This window comes from Amphibalanus amphitrite, unplaced genomic scaffold (genome assembly GCF_019059575.1).
Source record: "Amphibalanus amphitrite isolate SeventyFive unplaced genomic scaffold, NRLGWU_Aamphi_draft 000001F_arrow, whole genome shotgun sequence".
NCBI classification, from domain to species: Eukaryota; Metazoa; Arthropoda; class Thecostraca; order Balanomorpha; family Balanidae; genus Amphibalanus; species Amphibalanus amphitrite.
The window spans coordinates 615,814-636,808 of NW_024881499.1; the positions used below are offsets into that span (position 1 = coordinate 615,814).

General features: G+C 49.6%; 1 protein-coding gene across 1 annotated transcript; it reads right to left on the bottom strand.

The window, feature by feature from the left end:
• Positions 1-1,354: 1,354 nt before the first annotated feature.
• On the bottom strand, positions 1,355-20,447 carry LOC122381810 (alcohol dehydrogenase class-3-like). Its single transcript, XM_043366527.1, has 10 exons — positions 20,307-20,447; positions 20,168-20,217; positions 16,922-17,023; positions 13,501-13,642; positions 4,836-4,933; positions 4,211-4,333; positions 3,651-3,867; positions 3,122-3,252; positions 2,533-2,787; positions 1,355-1,900 (listed from the first exon to the last, which is right to left on the bottom strand). The coding sequence occupies exons 2-10, from the start codon at positions 20,186-20,188 to the stop codon at positions 1,856-1,858; spliced, it is 1,134 nt and encodes a 377-aa protein (XP_043222462.1). The 5' UTR covers positions 20,189-20,217; positions 20,307-20,447; the 3' UTR covers positions 1,355-1,855.
• Between the last annotated feature and the right edge of the window lie 548 nt (positions 20,448-20,995).

Sequence of the window (20,995 nt, forward strand, 5' to 3'; positions counted from 1 at the left end):
TTGAAAAAATACCTACCTTTTATTGAAAATTGCCACAATTTGTGTCACAATCTCCAAATACATGCCCTCAGGCCACCTTCCCTGAACGGCCACCAATAATAGCACGTCCCGCATTAAGCCTAAACCAAAACAGCTTGGAAGAAGGTGATCTTGATTTTGAATAAAAAAAGAGCACCTACAATGCAACAAAACGGTAACTATCGCTGTGGTCTGTGGATACCTACTCTGACTCGGTACTCATTGCCCTAATGCAAGAGGAAGATAGGTAATAAATAGGTGTTGAGTTGATAGGCAAAGGCGTGGGGTATTGATATATATATTTAATATACAAGCACATACCTTAAGACCACCAAAATGGAATGAATATTAAGAAGAATAAACGTACCAAGCAGGAATCACACAACAACAACCAGCAACAAACAAACCGCAGCAGGGCAGTGGTGGCCAGCGGCGCGGCCAATCTCCTGCGCTATAAATGTATAAATGCAAAGGTGTTCGAAATGTGCCAAAAGCGCTAAATTGAGTGATTTCTATATTTTTCTGAAGACTTTACTCGACGATCGGCAGGACACATTCCTGCCCAAGGCCCTACCTATTTATATATGTACACTGTGGCCCTACCTATATAGGTACAGTCTGTCTTAAAAGTACCGCGCAAAGTGGCGGTGGATCCATCAAGCCTGACCGAGAAAGGGCCTGTTTTAATTTAAGTCACCGACCAATTGACCTAGGGAATGGATAAGGATGTCAGTTGCTTCAGTGACCCAAATTTAGCAGGCCCTTGCTCAGTCAGGCTCGATGGATCCACCGTCACTTTGCGCGGTACTTTTAAGACAGACTGTACCTTCCTGCCTGCTTTGTTAGTGTGCGGATTGGAATGCCTTGTTGTGGCGGCTTGTGAGCCGAATTCATGATTCAAGGATTCAAGAGAAATGCCTTGATGTCATTCATCATTCTCTTCGAAAGGTGAAATTTCATCCACTTCACTGCACACAGGATGAGTAATGTTCTCCGTTCGCCTGGCCGTCCGCGTTATGAAAAAACGCCCTGACCTGGCGAGGGTTAACTCCGTTAATGCTGTAAGGAGCGGAAAACGCGGCACCCGCACCGCCTCCCGCCTCGGAATACAGGGGCGAGCCTCGGGCCGGGATCTACGTAACCCATTGTGGACCCGCCCGAGCAACGTACGCAAAGCCCGCAAACACGGCACACCGGCTGCCCAGTTCTCCCCGGGAACGGACCAAACTGCACTGCGCAGCGCCGAGAGCGGCGACAGAACACCAGCCCTCAGAGAATGATGCATCAAACTCAACTCCGAAACGACACGCTCCACAATCAACTCAAAGATAGGAGCGACTTAGGGCTACGTGTATTGTGACTACTCCAGCGGGGTACAAACTACAATGTAACAAAAGCCGCGGCCGCGCCGTCCACAGAGCGAGCCGCCGAAAAAATGACCCAACTACTGCGTGCCAGCTTGTCACATGCGCTTTAACAAATATTTTCTTCTCTCTATTTTCCGCGAAGCTCGCTGGTAAGGTACTGCCGTCTCAGTATGCTCTGGTACTGACCCGGCCTGTGGTGTCCACAGAGAGCAACGACGGTACATTCCTCCATACGGGCCACCAGATGTGATCGATTGCATTTCGGCGCGCACCGGCAGCGCCAGCAAACGGCCATGTTTCGACTGAGTTAGAATCACTGGCACTGCCCTCGATTACAATCACCACCCATAAGGCTCCCCAATCACCGCGCCGCCAGACGCCCGCCGCCCGGTCCGGTCCGGTCCGGTCCGGTCCGGTCCCGGTCCGGCAGTGGTCCGTCCCGGCCTCCGCCATCCCCCGTCGGCCGCCGCTCACAGGTTGACCACCGAGCGCAGAGCCTTGCCCTCGTGCATCACCTGCAACAGGCGTCATGATCAGACGTCAGCACAACACCCGACCAACCCGTCAAACTCTGTCCCACATCACCTGCGACAGGCGTGATGATCAGACGTCAGCACAACACCCGACCAACCCGTCAAACTCTGTCCCACATCACCTGCGACACGCGTCATGATCAGACGTCAGCACAACTGACCCATCCAACCCGTCAAACTCAGTCCCACATCACCCAATAGCACAACACCAGCCACTCTTCTGAACGGGAATGGCCCATACTGGCCGGCTTTTCTCAAAGTGCCGGCCTGTATTTTAAGTAAGCTTGAGAGACTTGTGAGTTAAGGCTTTAGAAGCTTTACAGGCTAGACGGAATGGCTTCTACAGCGGCTGCTGGGGCGCGCTCCATAAATACGAGTAATGGTGCAATCGGTGCAGTTGGCAGTGTCTGTAGATAAACCCAGACACGGAGCTGAAACACCGAATCCAGTTACACTAAAAACAAACTCGGAGGAGGAATAATACAAAAAGGTGAAATGACGGATTAATACATATAAAATAGTTAATTCCAAAATTGATACACCTGCAATTTTTCATCAATATTCGTCCCCAATCAGCGAAGTTGGCAGCAGCCCGGACGGCCTCGGGCCCTGACCTTGAAGGCCTCGTTGATCTGGTCCAGCGGGAAGTTGAACGTGACGAACTCGTCCACCATCAGCTTCTTATGCATGTACTTCTGGACGAGCTGCGGCACGGCGTCGCGCGACTTCCATCCGCCGAACGCGCAGCCCTTCCAGACGCGGCCGGTCACCAGCTGGAACGGCCGCGTGGAGATCTCCTGGCCGGCGGCCGCCACACCCAGGATGGTCGACACGCCCCAGCCCTTGTGGCACGACTCCAGCGCCGCCCGCTGAAACACCGCGCGGCGCACAACGTCAGATCACCGGCCGCCGAAACGGCCTTCACCGAGAACTAATTAACAATGCAATGAATATAATTAAAAAAACAGCAACAATAGCAGCTGACCGCATTTACTTAAGGCTTGAGTTCGCCATATTATCTAGGAAATGGGGCCCCAGTGCAAGTAACTTTACATGGCGCGCTCCTGTACAAAACCGATGTGGAGACATTTAGCAGATGGGCGCCAGTTCGCGAGGCGGCGCCGCTGGGCCGTCCCGCCGTGGGAGGTCCGGCACACCCGGCCGGCGGCGGGGCGCGACCGGCCGGCGGCGGGGCGCCCTCACCATGGTGTGGACGTTGCCGATGCACTCGAACGTGTAGTCGAGTCCGCCGTCAGTGAGCTCGGTCAGCACCTGCTGGATCGGTCGCTCCTGCTCCTTGGGGTTCACGAACTCGGTGATACCGAACGGCTTACCTGGAACGGCACACAGACCAGTCAGCCAACCATCAGCCCGCCCAACGTGTCGAGCCAACACCACTGATTATATAGGCCGCCCTTTCACACAGAAATTCCGCGTCACCAGTATCACTTTGCACCGAATCTCCGGCACGGCGAGGGCCATGGGGGAGTCTTGGGGGCGGCCACACGGTCAGCGCTCCCAAAGCACGGCTCCATCCCGAGCACCAGGACATCGTCCACAGGCACACGGTAAGCGCCGCCATAACATGGTTCCGTCAGGACCATAGCCACACCGTCTCAGCTGACAGCTCCACCGTCCCTCTCCGGTACTGGCCTGTCCCCCCAGTGACCTCCCTGCCCCGCACTGACCGCCCCCCCCCCCCCGCCACTGGACGTCCCTGCCCCGCACTGACCGGCCTCGAACTTGTCCGGGTTGATGTCGACGCCGATGACGCGGGCGGCGCCGCGCTCCCGACAGCCCATGGCCACGGCCAGTCCGACGGCGCCCAGGCCCCAGATGGCCACCGAGCTGCCTGGCTGCACGTCCGCGGTGTTGAGCGCGGCGCCGTACCCGGTCGAGATGCCGCAGCCCAGCAGACACACCTTGTCCAGCGGCGCCTCCGGGTCCACCTGGGCGCGACGGCCGGGTCACACCGAGCGCAGGGGGCAGACGGAGCGCGGGGCCAGAAGGACGGGCAGGGGCAGAGGGACGGGCAGGGGCAGAGGGACGGGCAGGGGCAGACACCGAGCGCAGGGGCAGAAGGACGGGCAGGGGCGGGCAGGGGCAGACAGAGGGCAGGGCCAAACGGAGCGCAGGGGCCGGGTCAGACAGACGGAGCACATCAGATGGACGAAGCGGGTCAGCGGTACGAAAAAAAAACAGGAGAGCGGCAGCATGTCAATATTTTCGCTCCACATTTTCTCTATGACCACGCCGCTGCCGCCGGCGCGGGCGGCCGGCAGACCCCCTCACCTTGCAGATGGAAAACTCGGAGACCACCGTGTACTCGCAGAATGTGGAGCAGCCCATGAAGTGGAACACAGACTTGCCCTTGCACGTGAACCGCGACGTGCCGTCCGGCATCACCCCGGCGCCCTGTGCGGCGGCAGGGGAGAGGGGGGGTCAGCGGGGCACACGGCGCCCCCACTCCGACAGGGTGCAGGCGCCGACCGGAGCAGGGCCGCACCGGTACACCGTGCAGGGCGGAAGGAGTCGCGGACGGGTACACACCGCAGTACCTGTAAGGCACACCAGGGGTACACGGTACGCCCCGGCCACCGTACCTGGGTGTTACACCAGGGGTACACCCTGGCCACCGTACAGTCCACAGCAGAAGTAATGTGTGGTTTCAGTCATGGGTATGTTCTGCTTCTGAAGCCTAGGAACTATTAGCCAGACTGCAACGAGACTTTAAATGTAGCTTACATGTATCTTCACCCTTGCAGCTACAACTTTATCTATTGAAGTCTTCTTTTCAATCAGTCCGCATTTAAAATCGTCGGTCAAAGCCATCCGTTGAGATTGGTAAAACCACACATTACTTTAGCGGTGGGCTGTACCTGGGTGGTACACCAGGGGTACACCCCGGCCGTCGTACCTGAGTGGAGCGGATCCTGCCGCAGAGGTTCGTCTTGGGCGACTTGCAGAACTTGCAATCGTAGCATTGCGGAATGTACAGCGGTACCACGTGGTCACCTGGAGCAGCGCCACAGGTCAGCGGACAGACCGGGTAACACGGGGACAGCGATATCGGCCACAGGTCAGCGGACAGACCGTGTAACGCGGGGACAGCGATATCAAACACCGTGTAACGCAGGCACAGCGATATCAAACACCGTGTAACATGGGGACGGCGATATCAAACACCGTGTAACGCGGGGACAGCGATATCAAACACCGTGTAACGCGGGGACAGCGATATCAAACACCGTGTAACACGGGGACAGCGATATCAAACACCGTGTAACGCGGGGACAGCGATATCAAACACCGTGTAACACGGGGGCGGCGATATCAGCCAGTTTAACCCTCGTCCGTATTGGCGTTTTGCCAGCCGCTAACGTATAGGGGGGGGGGGGGGGTCCGTTGGACCCATCAGCCATTCGGCTCCCGATCGAGCTACAGCTGCGCGGAAAGACGAACATTTTTTTCCCGTTACAAGAGGAAGCCGATGGTACCTAATTTTAAGGTCCCAGGTCAATGGCTGACCTTCCAGGTCAGGTCAACGACCCAAAAGTCGGGAAATCGGGACATGCCAGAAGTTCTTCCGATAGACATCGTTATGCTGGTTTTCGGGGTCCTGATTTCGATTTTTTTATCAAAGACGATGAGTGTATGCATTTGGGTCAGGTCAGGTGAACCAGAAGGCGTCCCGCCGGCTATGGTAGGTGTAAAAAACCGTCACTGACAGACAGCGTCGTAGCATGTTGCATAGGAACCAAAACTACTTCTCAGATGTTCAAATGGGTGCTAAATTCGAAAACAGCTTTAAAAATGCGCTAAAAGTTATAAGACCCGAAAGCAGCATGAGGTCACCAAAGGTTAATGACCTTGACATGGACTTAAAGCGATCAGGACACCCGCAATAATGCGTGGGACAAACATCACCTCACATGTTAGTATGTTTCTAATCACCAAAGTCTGGAAACGGACGGATAAGGACAAGGTGCGCTGACATACACCGAACCGCGACTCCCATCAGACATGGTGTCGGGGAACAGATTTGAGGTCAAAGGTCAAAATGTTCAGGGTCTGTGTACATAAAATTGATTAACTCGAGGGCAATGAAACTTTCGTCGCGATAGGCCGCGTATTTCGCGAGTTATTCGCCAATATCGAAAGGGGTCCATCAGATCCCCCTACAAGCGCGAGGGCTAATGCAGGGTTGCTATTTGTTTTCTCAAATAAATATGAACACTGTTCACGAGCGAGTGAGGTCATGAGCCAAATTTTTATAAATAAGCAACGAATAATTCGTGAATGTGCATGAACTGTTCGCAAACAGGGTAAGGGTAGACTATACCTACCCCCCTCTCGCTTTCCGTTACGCCTTAATTGAGCTAGAGCTTCGCAAAAAAACCATGTCCACTATTACAAAACACAGCGAGTGGCACAAAGTTTAAATATTTCAGGTCAATGAGTGACCTCTGAGGTCTAGTCAAATGTCTCTTGGTAGGAATTCATTTTTTTTGTGAATGACAATCAAAAATAGCTACAGAGCCATGATTTTTATACCATTGTGCTCGTCATTCTCAGGTCAGTCGAATGATATATTTTTTTGTTTGGGTAAAGTCAACTTAGGATGCTGACCTCGCGTCAAGATCAGGCTAAAGCCGCTCACGTCACGAAGTTGGTCAATGGTCATATTGCATATGATTCGATTCGGAAGGTTTTACTGAGTCCATTGGTGTCTTTCCCAACTCACTAGCTCATATGATTTAGTTATTTAGGAAAAACTCCAACGACATCAAGCGACCTGACTAATGACTCATACGACATCATGCAAAGTCCAAGAGAAAGTAAAAGTTTAAACGTCAGATCTTGCAGAGCAAAAAAAAAAAAGAGCGTTAGAAATCACGATGACATGTGCTTGAGTAAGGCAACTTTGAACGAATTCTGCAATAAAAACATTAAAGAAATATTCGTAGCTATCTTTAGAAAAGGTGACAGCTGCATTATTATCGAATAAAGGTGGCTTCTTGTTCTGGGTAGCAATTACCAGTGCATGTCCAAGAGTCAACTATCAAAAGCAGACAAGTCTGATGCTATCAGTGCCCGAGCTGTGAATGCCGGAAGCAGCGATTGCGGCAGCTGGCCCGTGCTGCCGAAAATCACAGGCCGGCTCTGATACATACAGCACGAGTGGCTGGATTACTCGCTCCGACTGATCCGTCCGACTCTCCGCCGACATCGCCCGAGTCGCCTCCGGCGCCGGCTCAACGCTCCTCTGCCAGCGAGTCACGGCGCGGCCGTCAGACACACACACAGACACACACACACACACACAGCGCCGGCTCAACGCTCCTCTGCCAGCGAGTCATGGCGCGGCCGTCAGACACACACACAGACACACACAGACACACACACACAGCCGGACCGGCGCGGCCGTCAGACACACACACAGACACACACAGACACACACACACAGACACAGTCGGACCGGCGCGCCAGACAAGTGGTGCTCCAGCCACTCGCTATCGGGCCGAGGTCAGCGGGCGCCTCCCGTCTGGCGCCGGGCGCCGCCGCGCGGGACGGGACCGCCGCCGCGCGGGACGGGACCGCCGCCCGCTCCCTGTCCCATCATTAACAAATCTCCAGGCCGTGAACGTGCCGATTTCTGTAATCAGCATAATTGTCATAGCCATCTTTTCGGGGAGCTATAGCTGTCAAGGTAACTGGAGCCGAACAGTGGCCCTGCTGAAATTTGGAACATGATTAGGGACCGGTTAGTAGGGTGTAGTGCAAAAGTCAGTTGGGACCCATTTTGCACATGCGCACGTGCAGGGTGCCGCTTGCAGATCTCGAGAACGGCTGGGCCGATTGCGCTCAAATTTGGCACATCGCTGGGGACCGGTCAGTAGGGTGCAGGGCACAAGTTAGTTGGAGGTAAACCCCCGCAAGTTCGCACGTGCAAGGCCCACCCTCTCGCTCGCTCTGTTGGTCGCTCCTCCCCAAAAGGCGTTTTACTGGCAAAGTAGAGTCAAACCACTTTTGAAAATTAGCGAACCATAGTGCATAAACAGGCGTGATACATCTTATTCGCAGTCCTTTCATAAGGGGCGCAATAAAGCTGTTTGAGATTCGTATAGGTGCGGCGGTTGCCAGGGCTGTCAATAGCCTGTGTGCCTCGGCAGTCACCCTTTAGCCGGCCGTGGGCCACAGACGGCAGCCACATACGGCCGCGGCCGGAGCGACGAGTCCCGCTGGCCGGTCGGCAGACGGCCCGGTCCGTGTCAGTAGACAGCCGCGCCGGTCGGTCCGTGTCCACAGAGAGCCGCGCCCCCAGGCTCGTCTGGCCGTGTGTTTGTTTACACACCCGTGGGCGGGGGGCGCGGCCAGCTCCGTCACCACGACCCGGCCGGCCGACACACCTCAACCGGCCGCACTCCAACACTTCGATCACCGCGCCGCGCTGGTGCGTGTCAAACAAGTTACATTTTGATGAAAAAAGACTGATATCTGCCTTAAACCTCGCCGGCCGAAGGGGGGGGGGGGGCGGGCATAGGTTCTTTTTTCGCGATAACTCCGAACACGCTGGCGATAGAGCTGAAACTTGGCATACTTGACCTTTGATTCAAGCCGGATCTTTTGACACCAACCGCATTTTCAGGTCAGGTCGGGTCACTGACCTATGACGTCATAATTGAACCTCTGCACGGTCTTCAGATGTCGCAACTTCACAACGCCCTCAATGCCAGAGGAGCTTTCACAAGGAAATGAAACTTGCAGGATCTAGTATCCATTACGAGTCTCACAACTTGTGTACCTCGGATTTTTCCTAAAGATCATATGAGGTCAGGTCATTTTCGTGACCTCAACAATCAACATTATAAGTCAATGGGGGAAAATGAAAACTGTTATTCTGGCGCCGGGAACGATCTCCAACTATCTCAAGCACACAGAATCGTGAGTTGATGCACTCCTTGCAAGGTTAGATGCGTCACTTTTGCAATGTTGACCTTGCGTGACGTCATTTATGACGTCATCAAGGTCATATTAGTTTTTCGTCAATAACTTCCGATCAAATTGAGCTAGCGAGTCGGGAAAGCCACCAATGGACTCAAGAAGACCTGCCGTATCGAATGATATGCGACACGACCTCTTTCGACCAACTTCATGACCTGGGGGCGCTGACCTGACCCTGACCTGAGATCAACAGGCAACAGCAACACCCTAAATTGACCTGACCCAAACAAAAAGTATATCATTCGACGCGCCTGAGCGAGGCGAACACGATGCTGCCAAAATCGCGGCTCTGCGGCCGTTTTTTGCGAAGTTATTCCCCAAAAACTGAACCGTATCTTGGGGCACTTGACCTGACCTCAGAGGTCACCGGTTGACCTAGGACCTTAAAATCGGGTACCAATATCTGCGTCTCGTAACGGCGCACACGCTCGTTTTTTTTCCGCGACGCGCTAGCTCCACCAAGGGCGAAACGGCGAGGGGGGTCGTACCCCCCCCCCCCTCGGCCGGCGCGTATGTAGAAAACTAATAAGTCCGGCGAGGGTTAATGGGGGGATGGGGAGGATAGAGGCCTTTTACGTTACCTACCACCACTTAGGCGAATAGGTATCTCGAGAACGGTAGCGTCATGCACGTTGCAGTTTTTTTTTTTGTCGTATCTTGTCATATATTTTCGCTTAGTATGTAAAAAATAACATGAAATTTCAAGGATACGTGTGCATTTGAACAACTCGAGGGCAGGTACCGAAAGTTCCGTAGTCATCCGCCGCTTTTTACGCTAGTTGATAGTGAAAAAGCTGAATAGGTTCATCCGACCTCCACCCACCCCACATGTGTGACGGTTAACCCGCGCCTCGCTGGGGCTTCTGGATTTCCACGCCCTGCTTAGGGTGGGGAGGGGGAGGGTTTGAACACCCCCCCCCCCATTCTAACTCGACTCCAGTGCGGTGTTTCACGGCCGCTGCTACCACGCTGCTAGCGCATTTCGCGAGCTGTCGTCACAACTCACAATCAGTGTTCGCCACGGGCCGCAAAATCTTAGTCCAGCCCAGCCCAGGCCCATGGGTTTACAGCCCGGCCCAGCCCGAGCCCATTCATGGTAAAAGCGTCAAAGCCCAGCCCGGCCCAGCCCGTCAAAAATGAATGTGTTAAAAATTATTGACACCGCACAGGTACCCAAAGGTAGCAAAGAAACAATATTTTGCGAGCCGCATGCACAATGCACATTGCATGCGTGCTTTATTGACTCGTTTTTTAGTCTTGCACAGTAATAAGCTATGTAGTTATAGTTTTTGTCTCAGTTGCGAGCCCCTGACTCCACTTAACAGTTCCTGGCCCAGCCCATCCACAGCCCATCGATCCTTCATATTTGAGGGCCCAGCCCAGCCCGTAGCCCAGCCCAGCCCATGGCCCATTGGGCTGGCCCGGCCCATGGCGAACACTGCTCACAATCTTGGAGCAACGAGTTTGTTGATGTCTCCATGGAAACCCGATTTGACAAGTATTCTGGCAGCGTGCCGGAAGCGTACTAGCTGCAGCGGCGTGAAACGGGGCCCTGAGCAGCGTAGCGATACGCGGCAAGCGTCGTTCGAAAAAGCGTCAAAAGTAACGATTAAATTACTTCAGTCATATTTTTTAGGTCAGGTCAAAAGTCAGGTCACTAGAGGTCATTGAGAGTAAATTTCGCCTATTTTCAGCTCAAACTTCGACAATATTCGACAAAGCGGCGCATACCTAGCTCAAGAACGGATAGGGTTACAGCACCGCGGAAGAGCGTATTCGATAGCTCTTTCAACACTCTTACTGCACACCGTCCTCAGATTTGACCTATTATTAACGGTTTAGCATCTAGAGAGCAAGAACTGTGGAGATAGACGCTTTTGCGGGAACTGTTTTTCTGCAAAAAACTTTTGACAAAATTTTGCACGAGCCTACTTTTACCGGCATCGTGTTCCTGTCGTTGAGACGCGTTGAATGACCTATAATTTGACCTTGAACTTAACTTAACCCAACGTCAACTTAACCCGGCCGGGCCCGGAGGGTAATCCCAACCACCGCAGCCCGGGGGGGGCGTTTTTCGGCCTCCCCCAACTCCGTAAACAAGAGAACTTCGGAAACAAAAGCGATACCAAATGAAAGGTCCTTACAAGACGTTTCTAAAGCACCTATTTTTGTTACCCCAGGTCAATTTTCAAGGTCAGAGGCCAAGCTGAAAGGCAAAAACCGGCATATGTGTAGTGATCTCACAGTAAGCGTTCTAGAGGACGGCAGGATGAAAAAAGGCAACATTGGGTGTCAAACGAAAGAAGAGAAGCTGAGGATTCCGAAAATGTGCCCGAAGTCATAAAGGTCAAGTCATGCTCAAAATTGACCTCAAACTTTGTACTTTTTCGTACATCTTGCGTGCTAACTTCCAAGATGTTTTAAAATGTTTTGAGGCTGAGATAGAAATAGGGACCTGAGAATCAGGTCCCTATTTGTGGTCATCTTAGGATACAAGGCTGCTCACAGGTCAAGGTCACAAAAGAATATCCTTGTTGGAGGCTATTTCATTTATTCAAGTTAGTAATAATAAATAAGACAATTTTGTCATCCGGAGGCTCTAAATGAAGGCTTAGAGGAAAATGGATACCAGAATCGTGATCAGCGGGTACGAATCCATCATAAACGACCTTTCATGTGTCAAGGTCAACCAAAGATCATTTGAGGTCACATGAGGTCAACATAAAACTTAACTTTTTCTAAACAAAATGTATATCATTCGACGCAGCTTGACAAGGCGAATGCGTTGTACCACTGCCGTAGCTCTGGGACCATTTTTGTCTAAGTTATTTGCGAAAACTAAAACCACAGCTCGGGGTCGTTGACCTGACCTCTGACCTCAGGTTTCTATTTTTCTCTAGGTCAAACGCTACACAACCGGGCTAGTAATTTATCTTTATCTCTAAAACTCAATTTTTAGCAGCTATTTGAAGTTTGCGTCTGTGACGCCTAAGTTTGCCGTGCAGGAGTCCAGGAAAATCGACCCTGTGACGTCATCAAGGAGCAGGGTCCATTTTTTACTTCAGAAGATGCCAAATTGATGGGAAAAAAGGTAATGAAAATTTCGCTTTCCTATCCCTAAGCGTTCGGGAGCTATCGCAAATATTCGCCAGGGGGGGGGGGGCAAAAAACACCCCCGGGCCCGCGAGGATTAAAACTTGACCTAAGGTCAAGGTCATGAGCAGACTGGAAAAGTTCGTGTCGCCTACCAGTCGATTCGTATCGTCAAACTGAACATAACTAAGGCATTTTCATTGCTTTAGCATGCCCCGTCAAAACCTATTGGCGAAAACTGCTGAACACCTTTCGTGACCTGATCAGTCCTTTTCTGGTTCAGTGTGTCATGTTTACTTGTTATTCGGTTTTTGAGAGCTTTTAGAATTGCATTCGTTCAAAAAAGGCGCCTTCAAATTGCTATCATTGACTTATAATGGAGAGGTCGCAAAATTGACCCGGCCTTAGGTCACCGATATAAAAATTCCGAAATACGTTTTATACTGGCTGAACGTTTCAAAGCCATCCGCCACTTGGTGTAGCTATGGTGTGACCTCACCCGAGGTGAGGTCACTTGACACGGCCTGGCCTATCTTGGTCTGAGATTTTCACAACATGGGGGATGTGTTCAAGCAGCCCCCCTCCCCAAGCAGCGTGAGGGTTAACGCTGTTCTACACTCGACCTCGCATGCGAGTCAGATTTTTTAGTCGGGGATCTTTTCAACCCGTGTGAGTATCTTCGAAGTTCACGAATTATTTCTAGCACACGTTGCCATCAATCGCCTAAACCTAAAGATTTTCAGACATCCCAGTCATCTCGAGTCGCATACATGCGGCGAACTTTTAAGCCTGCACTAGCTACGAGTTCTCTCCGCAGATTCAGTTCCTGCCGATCTGAGGCGCATTGATTGCTCTACTTTTTCTTAAAACGAGGTCAAACTTTTACGCAAGGGGAACCAACAGGCAACAAATATAACCGATTCTCTAGAGGGTTTTGTATCGGCTATCTTTAGTAGCTGTCTCGTCGCCAGCAGCGCGTTCGTGTTTCCATGAAGCTCTAGCTCAATATGGGCTGAACGGCTGGGGGCCAGCCAGCCCATATGTATACAGTAGCCGCTCTTTTGAAAGTCCTGATCCCTACGGGCGAAGGTTTCAAGGTCACCTAGCCTCTGTATCGGCACACGAGGCGTACTCTATTGCGCCTAAAATGCTGTAGATCTTGTTGCTATACATTATGACGATCATGCCTTAACAAAACCATCTGTTGTTGCTTTTTTAGAAAAGTTTTCGGATAATTTCGGACTAGGTTATATTATTATTAACATAATGGATTTGATTGATGCACATTTCGCACTGACACATTTCGCACATTGTCACAATTAAAGATCAGCAAAAGAAGACCACATATTTATCGAACTAAAACACTACTTAAGAAATATCCCAGCCGAAACGACAAAAATCATAGGCTAAATAGGTATGTCGACCCGCATCCCCCCCCCGCCCCCCGGGCCCCGAGTCGCTCCCCCCGCCGAGCGGGCACTGACCGGGGGACAGGTGGGTGACACCCTCGCCGACGCTCTCCACCAGGCCGCCGCCCTCGTGGCCCAGGATGCACGGGAACAGGCCCTCCGGATCGTGGCCATTCAGAGTGTAGGCGTCCGTGTGGCACACGCCGGTGGCCAGCACCTGCGGGCGCGGCGCCGGCCGGGCCCGTCAGATGGGTGCCCGCCCACAGTGGCCGGCCACAGGTGCCCGCAGCCAATCCACTGAAGGCATCTTTCTCTTAAAGTGACTATCCCACGTTTACGAACGTGGGATAACGTGGGATACCTCTCTCAACTCAATACTAACGTTAGTATTGAGTTGAGAGAGGCAAATTGGGGCTCCCGACTCGCAATTACCGGATTGGGCACTTACAGCATTGGGAAACGCCTTAATAAAATTGAACTTAAACGTCTTCAAAATATGTGGGATAAAGTTATATACTTTATAAACTGGAACTGCTCGAAAGTTTTTTTTTTGCCGATTTAAGTGATCGTCCCTAGTTTTGAGTTGAGATAGCCAAATTGGAGTCCCGGCTTGCAATTACCGGTTTGAGCCCTCACAACATCGAAAAATGCTTTAATTTAGAGCTTTGTGTTCAGAGTTCTGCAGTTATTGGATTCTTCATGCATTTGAGTGCCCCCTAGACTTTGTGACGTCCGTGCAGATCAAGTGACTTTTAAATCTTATACTTAAACCTTGGTAAAAGACTATTGTTGCTGTGGTTCAACTCGTACCTATACTGCTTTGCAGGCAACATCTGTCGCACTTTCAAGATGCAAATTATTTCTTCCAAATGGCGTCATGGGAACTTACAGCGGAGGCCCAAAAATAAATAAAAATAAAAGTATTTTATCTCAAAAAGCGGCGAATATGTTTTTTTTTTTAATTTGGCTGATACTCATTTTCACTGTTTTTGAACCACGGTACCTACATCACTAAAGCCAATTTATTAAATTCTCTTAAGGTCGGGGTCCCTTTAACTCTCGCCAGCATATGGGGGCGGGGAAACATGCCACTCCCCCTCCCCAAGGTAGTTTTTTTCTGCTCTGCACTAAATATTTGCTAGAAACCTGATTTTTTCGTATCCCTGCTTCTTTATCCTTTCTCAGCGTCCACTGAAAATTTCAAGTTTCTGTGGTTTTTGGTTTCGGAGATATGACCTTGTTCTTCAGGTCAAGTCATGACCCAAATGACCAATATCCAATATCTTACATTGGTTATGGGTCTTGTGAGCTTTTGACACCTTGATTTGACACCTTGATTTTATGCTGATTGACAATCCTATCTAGGGAAAATAATAAATTGACTTTAAGGTGATGTGCGGCTCTCGCGAGATTAAGCGGTAGGCTTTGCACTTTTGCATTTCCGGTTATATCTCAGAAACTAATCGATCTACAATGAAGCCATTTTACACGATCATGGCCGGCTTGTGAACCAACAAGTCGATCGCATCTTCAACACTTAAAAGCTTAAGACGACGAAGCTAAAGCCTGAAGTACACTAAATTTTCTAGGTGCAAAACCTACCGCTAAAACTCGCGAGACCTGTACCTACTTCAGTTCAAAAAGAGCACAACGAACATCTACAGAATTTCACAAAAATATCCGCCTGTTTTTTAGACACAGTACTTTGGTATTTTGGGTCTGCACTGTTCCTGTAACGTAACAAAGGCTCTTTACGAATATTTAGAAGCAATAGTATGGACTCTCATGAAGTTCAGAAAATATCGGGCGTATGTTATGTTTAGCTTGAAGGTCCGGCTCTCGCGAGTTTAAACGGTTGGTTTTGCCCTTTCTCCTTTTCGGCCATATCTCAGAGACTAATCGATACACGATGAAGCCATTTTAGAGGATCATGGCAGGCATGTGTACGAATAAGTCGATCGCATCTTCAACCCTTAAAAGCTTAAGACGAAGAATATATAGCCGGAAAGTTACTAAAATTCATAGGGGCAAAACCTACCGCTAAAAACCGCGAGGCCTGTACAGTGTACATACAGCTATGAGTATGGCTTTGACCAAGGTTTTAGTAAAAGGTTTCAAAATCACTAAATCTGCGCTGATGTGCTAAGGTCTAAGAAGGCATTTAAATGTATTAGTCCCTTAAAATTCGAGTGCTGCAGACTTTTAACCCGCGCCCCAGTGGCGGTCTCAGCCAACTTCGCCCTAGTGGGGGGGGGGGGGGGGCATATGTTACCACCCACCTCTAACTCAAAAACTAAGAGGGCTAGAAAGACGCGGTAAAAAGCAGTCGATAGCTCTCAATGCGTACGTTTGAAAGTATTTCGGTCATTTTTCACCTTAGAGCAATATTGGGGTCACCAGAGGTCATCAAAGGTCAAAATTTGCCAATTGTCATTATATTTTTCAGAAAACATGCCGCTATCTCAGGAACTATGGTAGCTAGAAAGCCGCATGGAACAGCAAACGATAGCTTTTGAACTCTTCTTTTGAAAAGGTCATTATCAATATTGACCTCAGGTCAACGGTTTAGCCTCCAGAGGGCAAAAACTAAAAAATAGCTGTTTTTACGAAAAGTGTTTTTCGACAATAACTTTCGACTGCAAAAAGCGACGACATTTCTATTGCCAGAATCGTGTTCCTCTCGCCGAGACGCGTCGAATGAACTAAATTTGACCTTGAAAGGTCAATTTGAAAATTTGACCTCAGGTCAAGGTCATGACCTTACCGGAAAAGGTCATGTTGCATATCAGTCGATGCGTCTCAACAAGACAAACACAATGAGACCATCCCCAGCGTTCTATCTCTTTCCAATCGCGAGTTATTGGCAAAAAACTGTTTGTAGCCTCAAGTGACCTCGGATGACCTGTCTAGAGGCTATCAGCAAAAATGACACCTCGGTCATCACGAGTGGACTAAATCATTGTGATTCTGAAATATTTGGACTGCTCCGATGCGTACACACGAATCTAGAGGCATTTTCATTTTTCTCCATTGACTTGTAATGGTAAGGTCACGCCACTGACCTGACCTTAGGTCACAGATATAAAAAATCCGAGATATACAAATTGTAGGCGCCCATAACAGCATGCAATCCACCAAGTTTAAAACCTTTCTGACAAACACTGCAGGCTGGACATGATTGCAAACTTCTTTTTAGGCTTGGTCAGTTAACTTGACCTTGTGACCTGACCTGACATGACCTGGGGTCAAAAATTTCACACATTGTCCAAAATTGATGTACCAAAAGCTACCGCAAGCGGCGCGGCGCTGCGCGCCGCGGTTTTTTATTCACACGCAAAAAACGCGACAGGGTGGTAACATATGCCCCCCCCCCCCCCCACTGGGGCGAAGGTTAAAGTAAATATTTCCGAATTCACTAAATATTTTCAGAAAGGCGAGCTCTTCCATTACGCCCAGCCAGTGACGGGCGCCGCCTGCTGCAGGTTTGGTTACCCACCTTGATGCGGACTTCTCCGGCCTTTGGCGGCGCCACCTCCACCGTCTCCAGACTGAGCGGCTCCTTGGGAGCCCAGGCCACGGCAGCCCTGCACGTGATCACCTGAAACACGAGCACACACCAACGTCTCACCACACAACCGAGCCAGTGCCAAGGGCCGCACAAAATCCTATCGGTGATATTTGTAGGTAATACATGCCTGAGTAAGGCTAGTGGAGGTCCTGTGCACGCCCAAGATCTCGTCAAAACCTGCTACGTTTTGCAGTCTGGGTGGTGGGTGGCAAAATAACCCAGCAACTGCCCGGTTATTTTGCAAATCCTTCAAACATGGTTTGAATGACATATTTAAGATATTCAAATTATATTGTGCAACTTACTCAATGAACTTAAATAAAAAGCTTTTTGACACCATCAACTGCCAACTGGAGATGTGGGGCTAGTGTGTCTATAGTTCAGGCATGGATGAAGTATTCCCCTTATCTCTGGGAATACCTAATCCATTTTTCAGGGTTCCTTCATTCTCCTTGCCATCCTTCCCTGCCTTTTTGTTTCCAGCACCAGGAACCCAACCAGGTGAGATAACCAGGTGAGATGCAGAGCATTCATATTTTTATATATTCATACTCCATGATCACAAATGACAGTTGCCAAAGTATGGCCTTGATGATGTTGACTGCCAGCAGGCTGTTCACGGGCCCTGTGTACAGTCGGACCGTACACAGGCTGTAAGCTCCGCTCAACGCGTCCCTACGTCAGCCTTCCGTCACCGCACACAGCAACCTCTGTGGTCGGTCGGGACTGGGACCGGCCACAGGGGACTGTCCACTGCATGCAGCTGTGATGTCAGTACCACCTACCAATCCCTACCCCCACACCTGCTGCACACACCACACTCACCGCACTCAGCAGTTTGCGGCGCCCGTGAACACCCCTCAGGTTATACATTGATATAGATCATATGATGACCAGCAACCACTGTATAAACCAAATGCTAAGCACATGAAAGCTCACATTTTGGACACAAAACCACATGCTTGTTCCATGTGGTACTTTTTGACATTTTTTACAGTAACACATTGTGCACTCAGAGCATGCTAATGGATAGGAAAATAGTTCACACAATTTATTTTAGGCATTTTCTGTTTGCAAGGAAACCAGTATTGTTTTTAAAAAAAAATGACATTTTATCCTAAAATTTATTTTGTGAAATCTGCTACACTTCCTGCTTCTGTCATAATGGGCCTCTCAGGTCAGTCGGGCGCACTATGGTATCGGCAGTCCATTTATGGATACGTATCTATTAAAGGAAACGTTTCCAAATTTGGAAGGCACTTTGTTCCATTTATGGAAACGCCAGTTCCAAAATTGGAAACGCCAATTTTTAAGCAGGCATATTTCAGTATTTCTTAAGTTAATAGTAATCTTTTCAGCTGGCGTGTCTTTTTGTCGATATGTTTTCTCCCAAAACAGTAAAATCCAACAATATTTTCGTACGCAAATGGCGAATCTGATGCCCTGACGCAAACCCTTGTCGACGTTCCATTTTTGGAAACGGAAGGTTCCAAAAATGGAAACTATGAGCCAACACAGGAAAAGGCATAAGCACCATATTATTGATATGTGGGCCTGTCTACCCCACGCCCTCTAAGTAATTGCCGAGCTATTGATGCCGGTACATGTTCCGATATGGGTGATTTCCCTTTGCATCTAAATTTCGTATGAATGGTCCTCCAATTGCTTGGGCATAGTGCCCGAAAGCCGATGTTGGTACAATAATGCTTACGAAAATGTGTCTTCTGGGGAAAGTCCCCAATTTCTAGGCACCTACATAAACCCCAGAACTGTCCAACCGTCTTGCCTACTAAGCTGCTACTGCTTACGAAACCCACATTATAACATATTTTAACTGTTGCAAGCATGCACGCGTGACTGCAGTAAGCGTCGCGATGTGCCCTGAATTGCGGTTAACAGACTCTGGCTTCCCAAGAAAAGCAAGGCTTTATAAGTAAGGTTGGAGTTAAACTTCGGCCTAATCAGGCCGGTTCAGAAGCTCCGGTTCGCATTTTATGCTGTCGGAGCGTGCACCTTTTCCAACCTTCTCGTGGATTATTAGAAATGAGAAAGGCAGAAAATGCTTCTAAAAACATTAAATGCAAATAAGAGTTGAAATACATATAACCTACTGCATCTGTGAGCTGTATGTACAACATGAGTTAAAATTCGTCATTTGTTCCAAAAATGGAAACTGTGCTTCATAAAGCATTATTCAATGGGCCTTACACAGGCACTAACTGAAGGCCTACTGAACTAATACGGTGCAAAGTGGGCAATTAGTACAGTTTGAGCATTTCCCCATCCATAGAAATTGTTTATAACACCTTGTCATCTCTTTTTCATATAATTGAATCGTTTAAAACTGGACGACAGCCTGGATCGCTTCCGACAAGCAGTAACATATCAGACCTTTAATGCAATTATTTACATACATTCTACCAACTTTCACACATTCGTAAGTTAAATGGGTGCTAAGAAGTTCAGTTTGCCCACTTAGAAGCATCTGTACGAAATATTTTCCAACTTACCGCCTTCCAAAGCCGGAAAGACGATCTCCGCACGTGGTCACCAACACGCCATTCAGGGCTTGCTTTACAGCAATGTAAAATATTAATGAATACCAGACAGCAAGTCTGTCAATTAAAAAATTGCCATTCTTGTGAAAATCAAATTTTTCCACAAAAACATGAGGTATATTTCATTAATGACACATAAAAGTTCACCTATCATGAAAAAATCTATTGTTTACAAAAGGAAGTGGACCGTGCAAGCCTGTTCAACAGCCGATTTTTCTGTTCAACGTTGGAATTATGAAGCGAAATGCGGTCTTTTGATTGGTGGCCTTTGTTTGATGCGGAAATCTATGGTTTGTTGCGGAAACTACCGAACAGGTTTATGTGCTCCTTGCGTTTCCGAAAATAGAAACGGAGCGTTTCCATTATTGGAACAGTTGGTTTTTAGCGTTTCCATTTTTGGAACTTTCTTCCAAAAATAGAAACGTTTCTATAAATGAACTGCCGATACCATAGTGCGCCCGACTGAGGTAGTTTGTTCCACTCACGGATAGTTCCAGGAAAATATGAGTTAAAGTAATGATAGGACAGAAGTTGTGATTGAATTTAGTCAACCTTCAACCAACATGAGTACAAACAGCATTCTGATTCTATTTGATTACATGTCCTTCTTCCTTACCTTCCCCTGGGTGGCTGACATATTAATGTTTCTGTTTTCCTAAATAAGTCGGTAAATGTCAAGTTTAAGTCCTAAGAAGATTTCAACAACAGCGTCACAATTGTAGTTAGGACCTAAACTTGACATATACCAATAAGTCTTGGGTAGCTATGTCTTGGATCTCAGTGCTGCACGCGCCCTCAAAATAATGCTGCACTGCAATAATGGACGACGGTGAAAACGACGGTGTAAGTCAATATACCCTGGGTGAAAACAGGGCGCCTGAGGCGATTTGATCAAGGTTCGCGAAACTCACATGTGACTGGCGCATGTGGGGGAGAAGTTCCAAATATCACGTGACTAATATGCCCTCCGGCGCCCTGCAGCCGATTCGCGTTGGTGCACTAAGGCTGGCACTTTATTTCAAGTGTCACTGGGTGATTTCGGTTTGCGCTGAGCCCAGGGACGTATCCAAGGGGGGGGGGGGCGACGGGGGCGGTCGCCCCTCCCTGGGCCCTGCCGGGCCCCAAAAGCGGGCCCGGCAGGGCCCGCTAGGCAGCCCGAAAGCGGGCCCGAAGGGCCCGCTTTTGGGCCTAGCCAGGGACAGTTTGGGCCGGCAGGGCCAAAAAGCGAAAGGGCCTGTTCAGAAGGATTTGTTCGAGCCTTCGGGTTCGCGGATGGGCCCCTGGGGCCCTGCCGGGCCACAAACGGGTCCGTAACTGGGCCCTTCGGTCCCACTTTTGGGCAGAGCCAGGGCAATTTGGAGCCCGGCAGGGCCCCAAAAGAGGAAGGACCCGTTCAGAAGGATATGGCCGTGTCTTCAGGCTTGAGGAAGGGCCCCTTTAGCCC

Bases quoted from the DNA above. Each gene is read 5' to 3' on its own strand.
- LOC122381810 (XM_043366527.1), bottom strand. From the start codon at position 20,188: ATGTCAGCCACCCAGGGGAAG. The intron at 4,934-13,500 runs GTCAGTGCCCGC...GCGCTGCTCCAG, and splicing joins TGTCACCCACCTGTCCCCCG to GTGACCACGTGGTACCGCTG. The intron at 3,253-3,650 runs GTCAGTGCGGGG...GTGCCGTTCCAG, and splicing joins CCCGGACAAGTTCGAGGCCG to GTAAGCCGTTCGGTATCACC.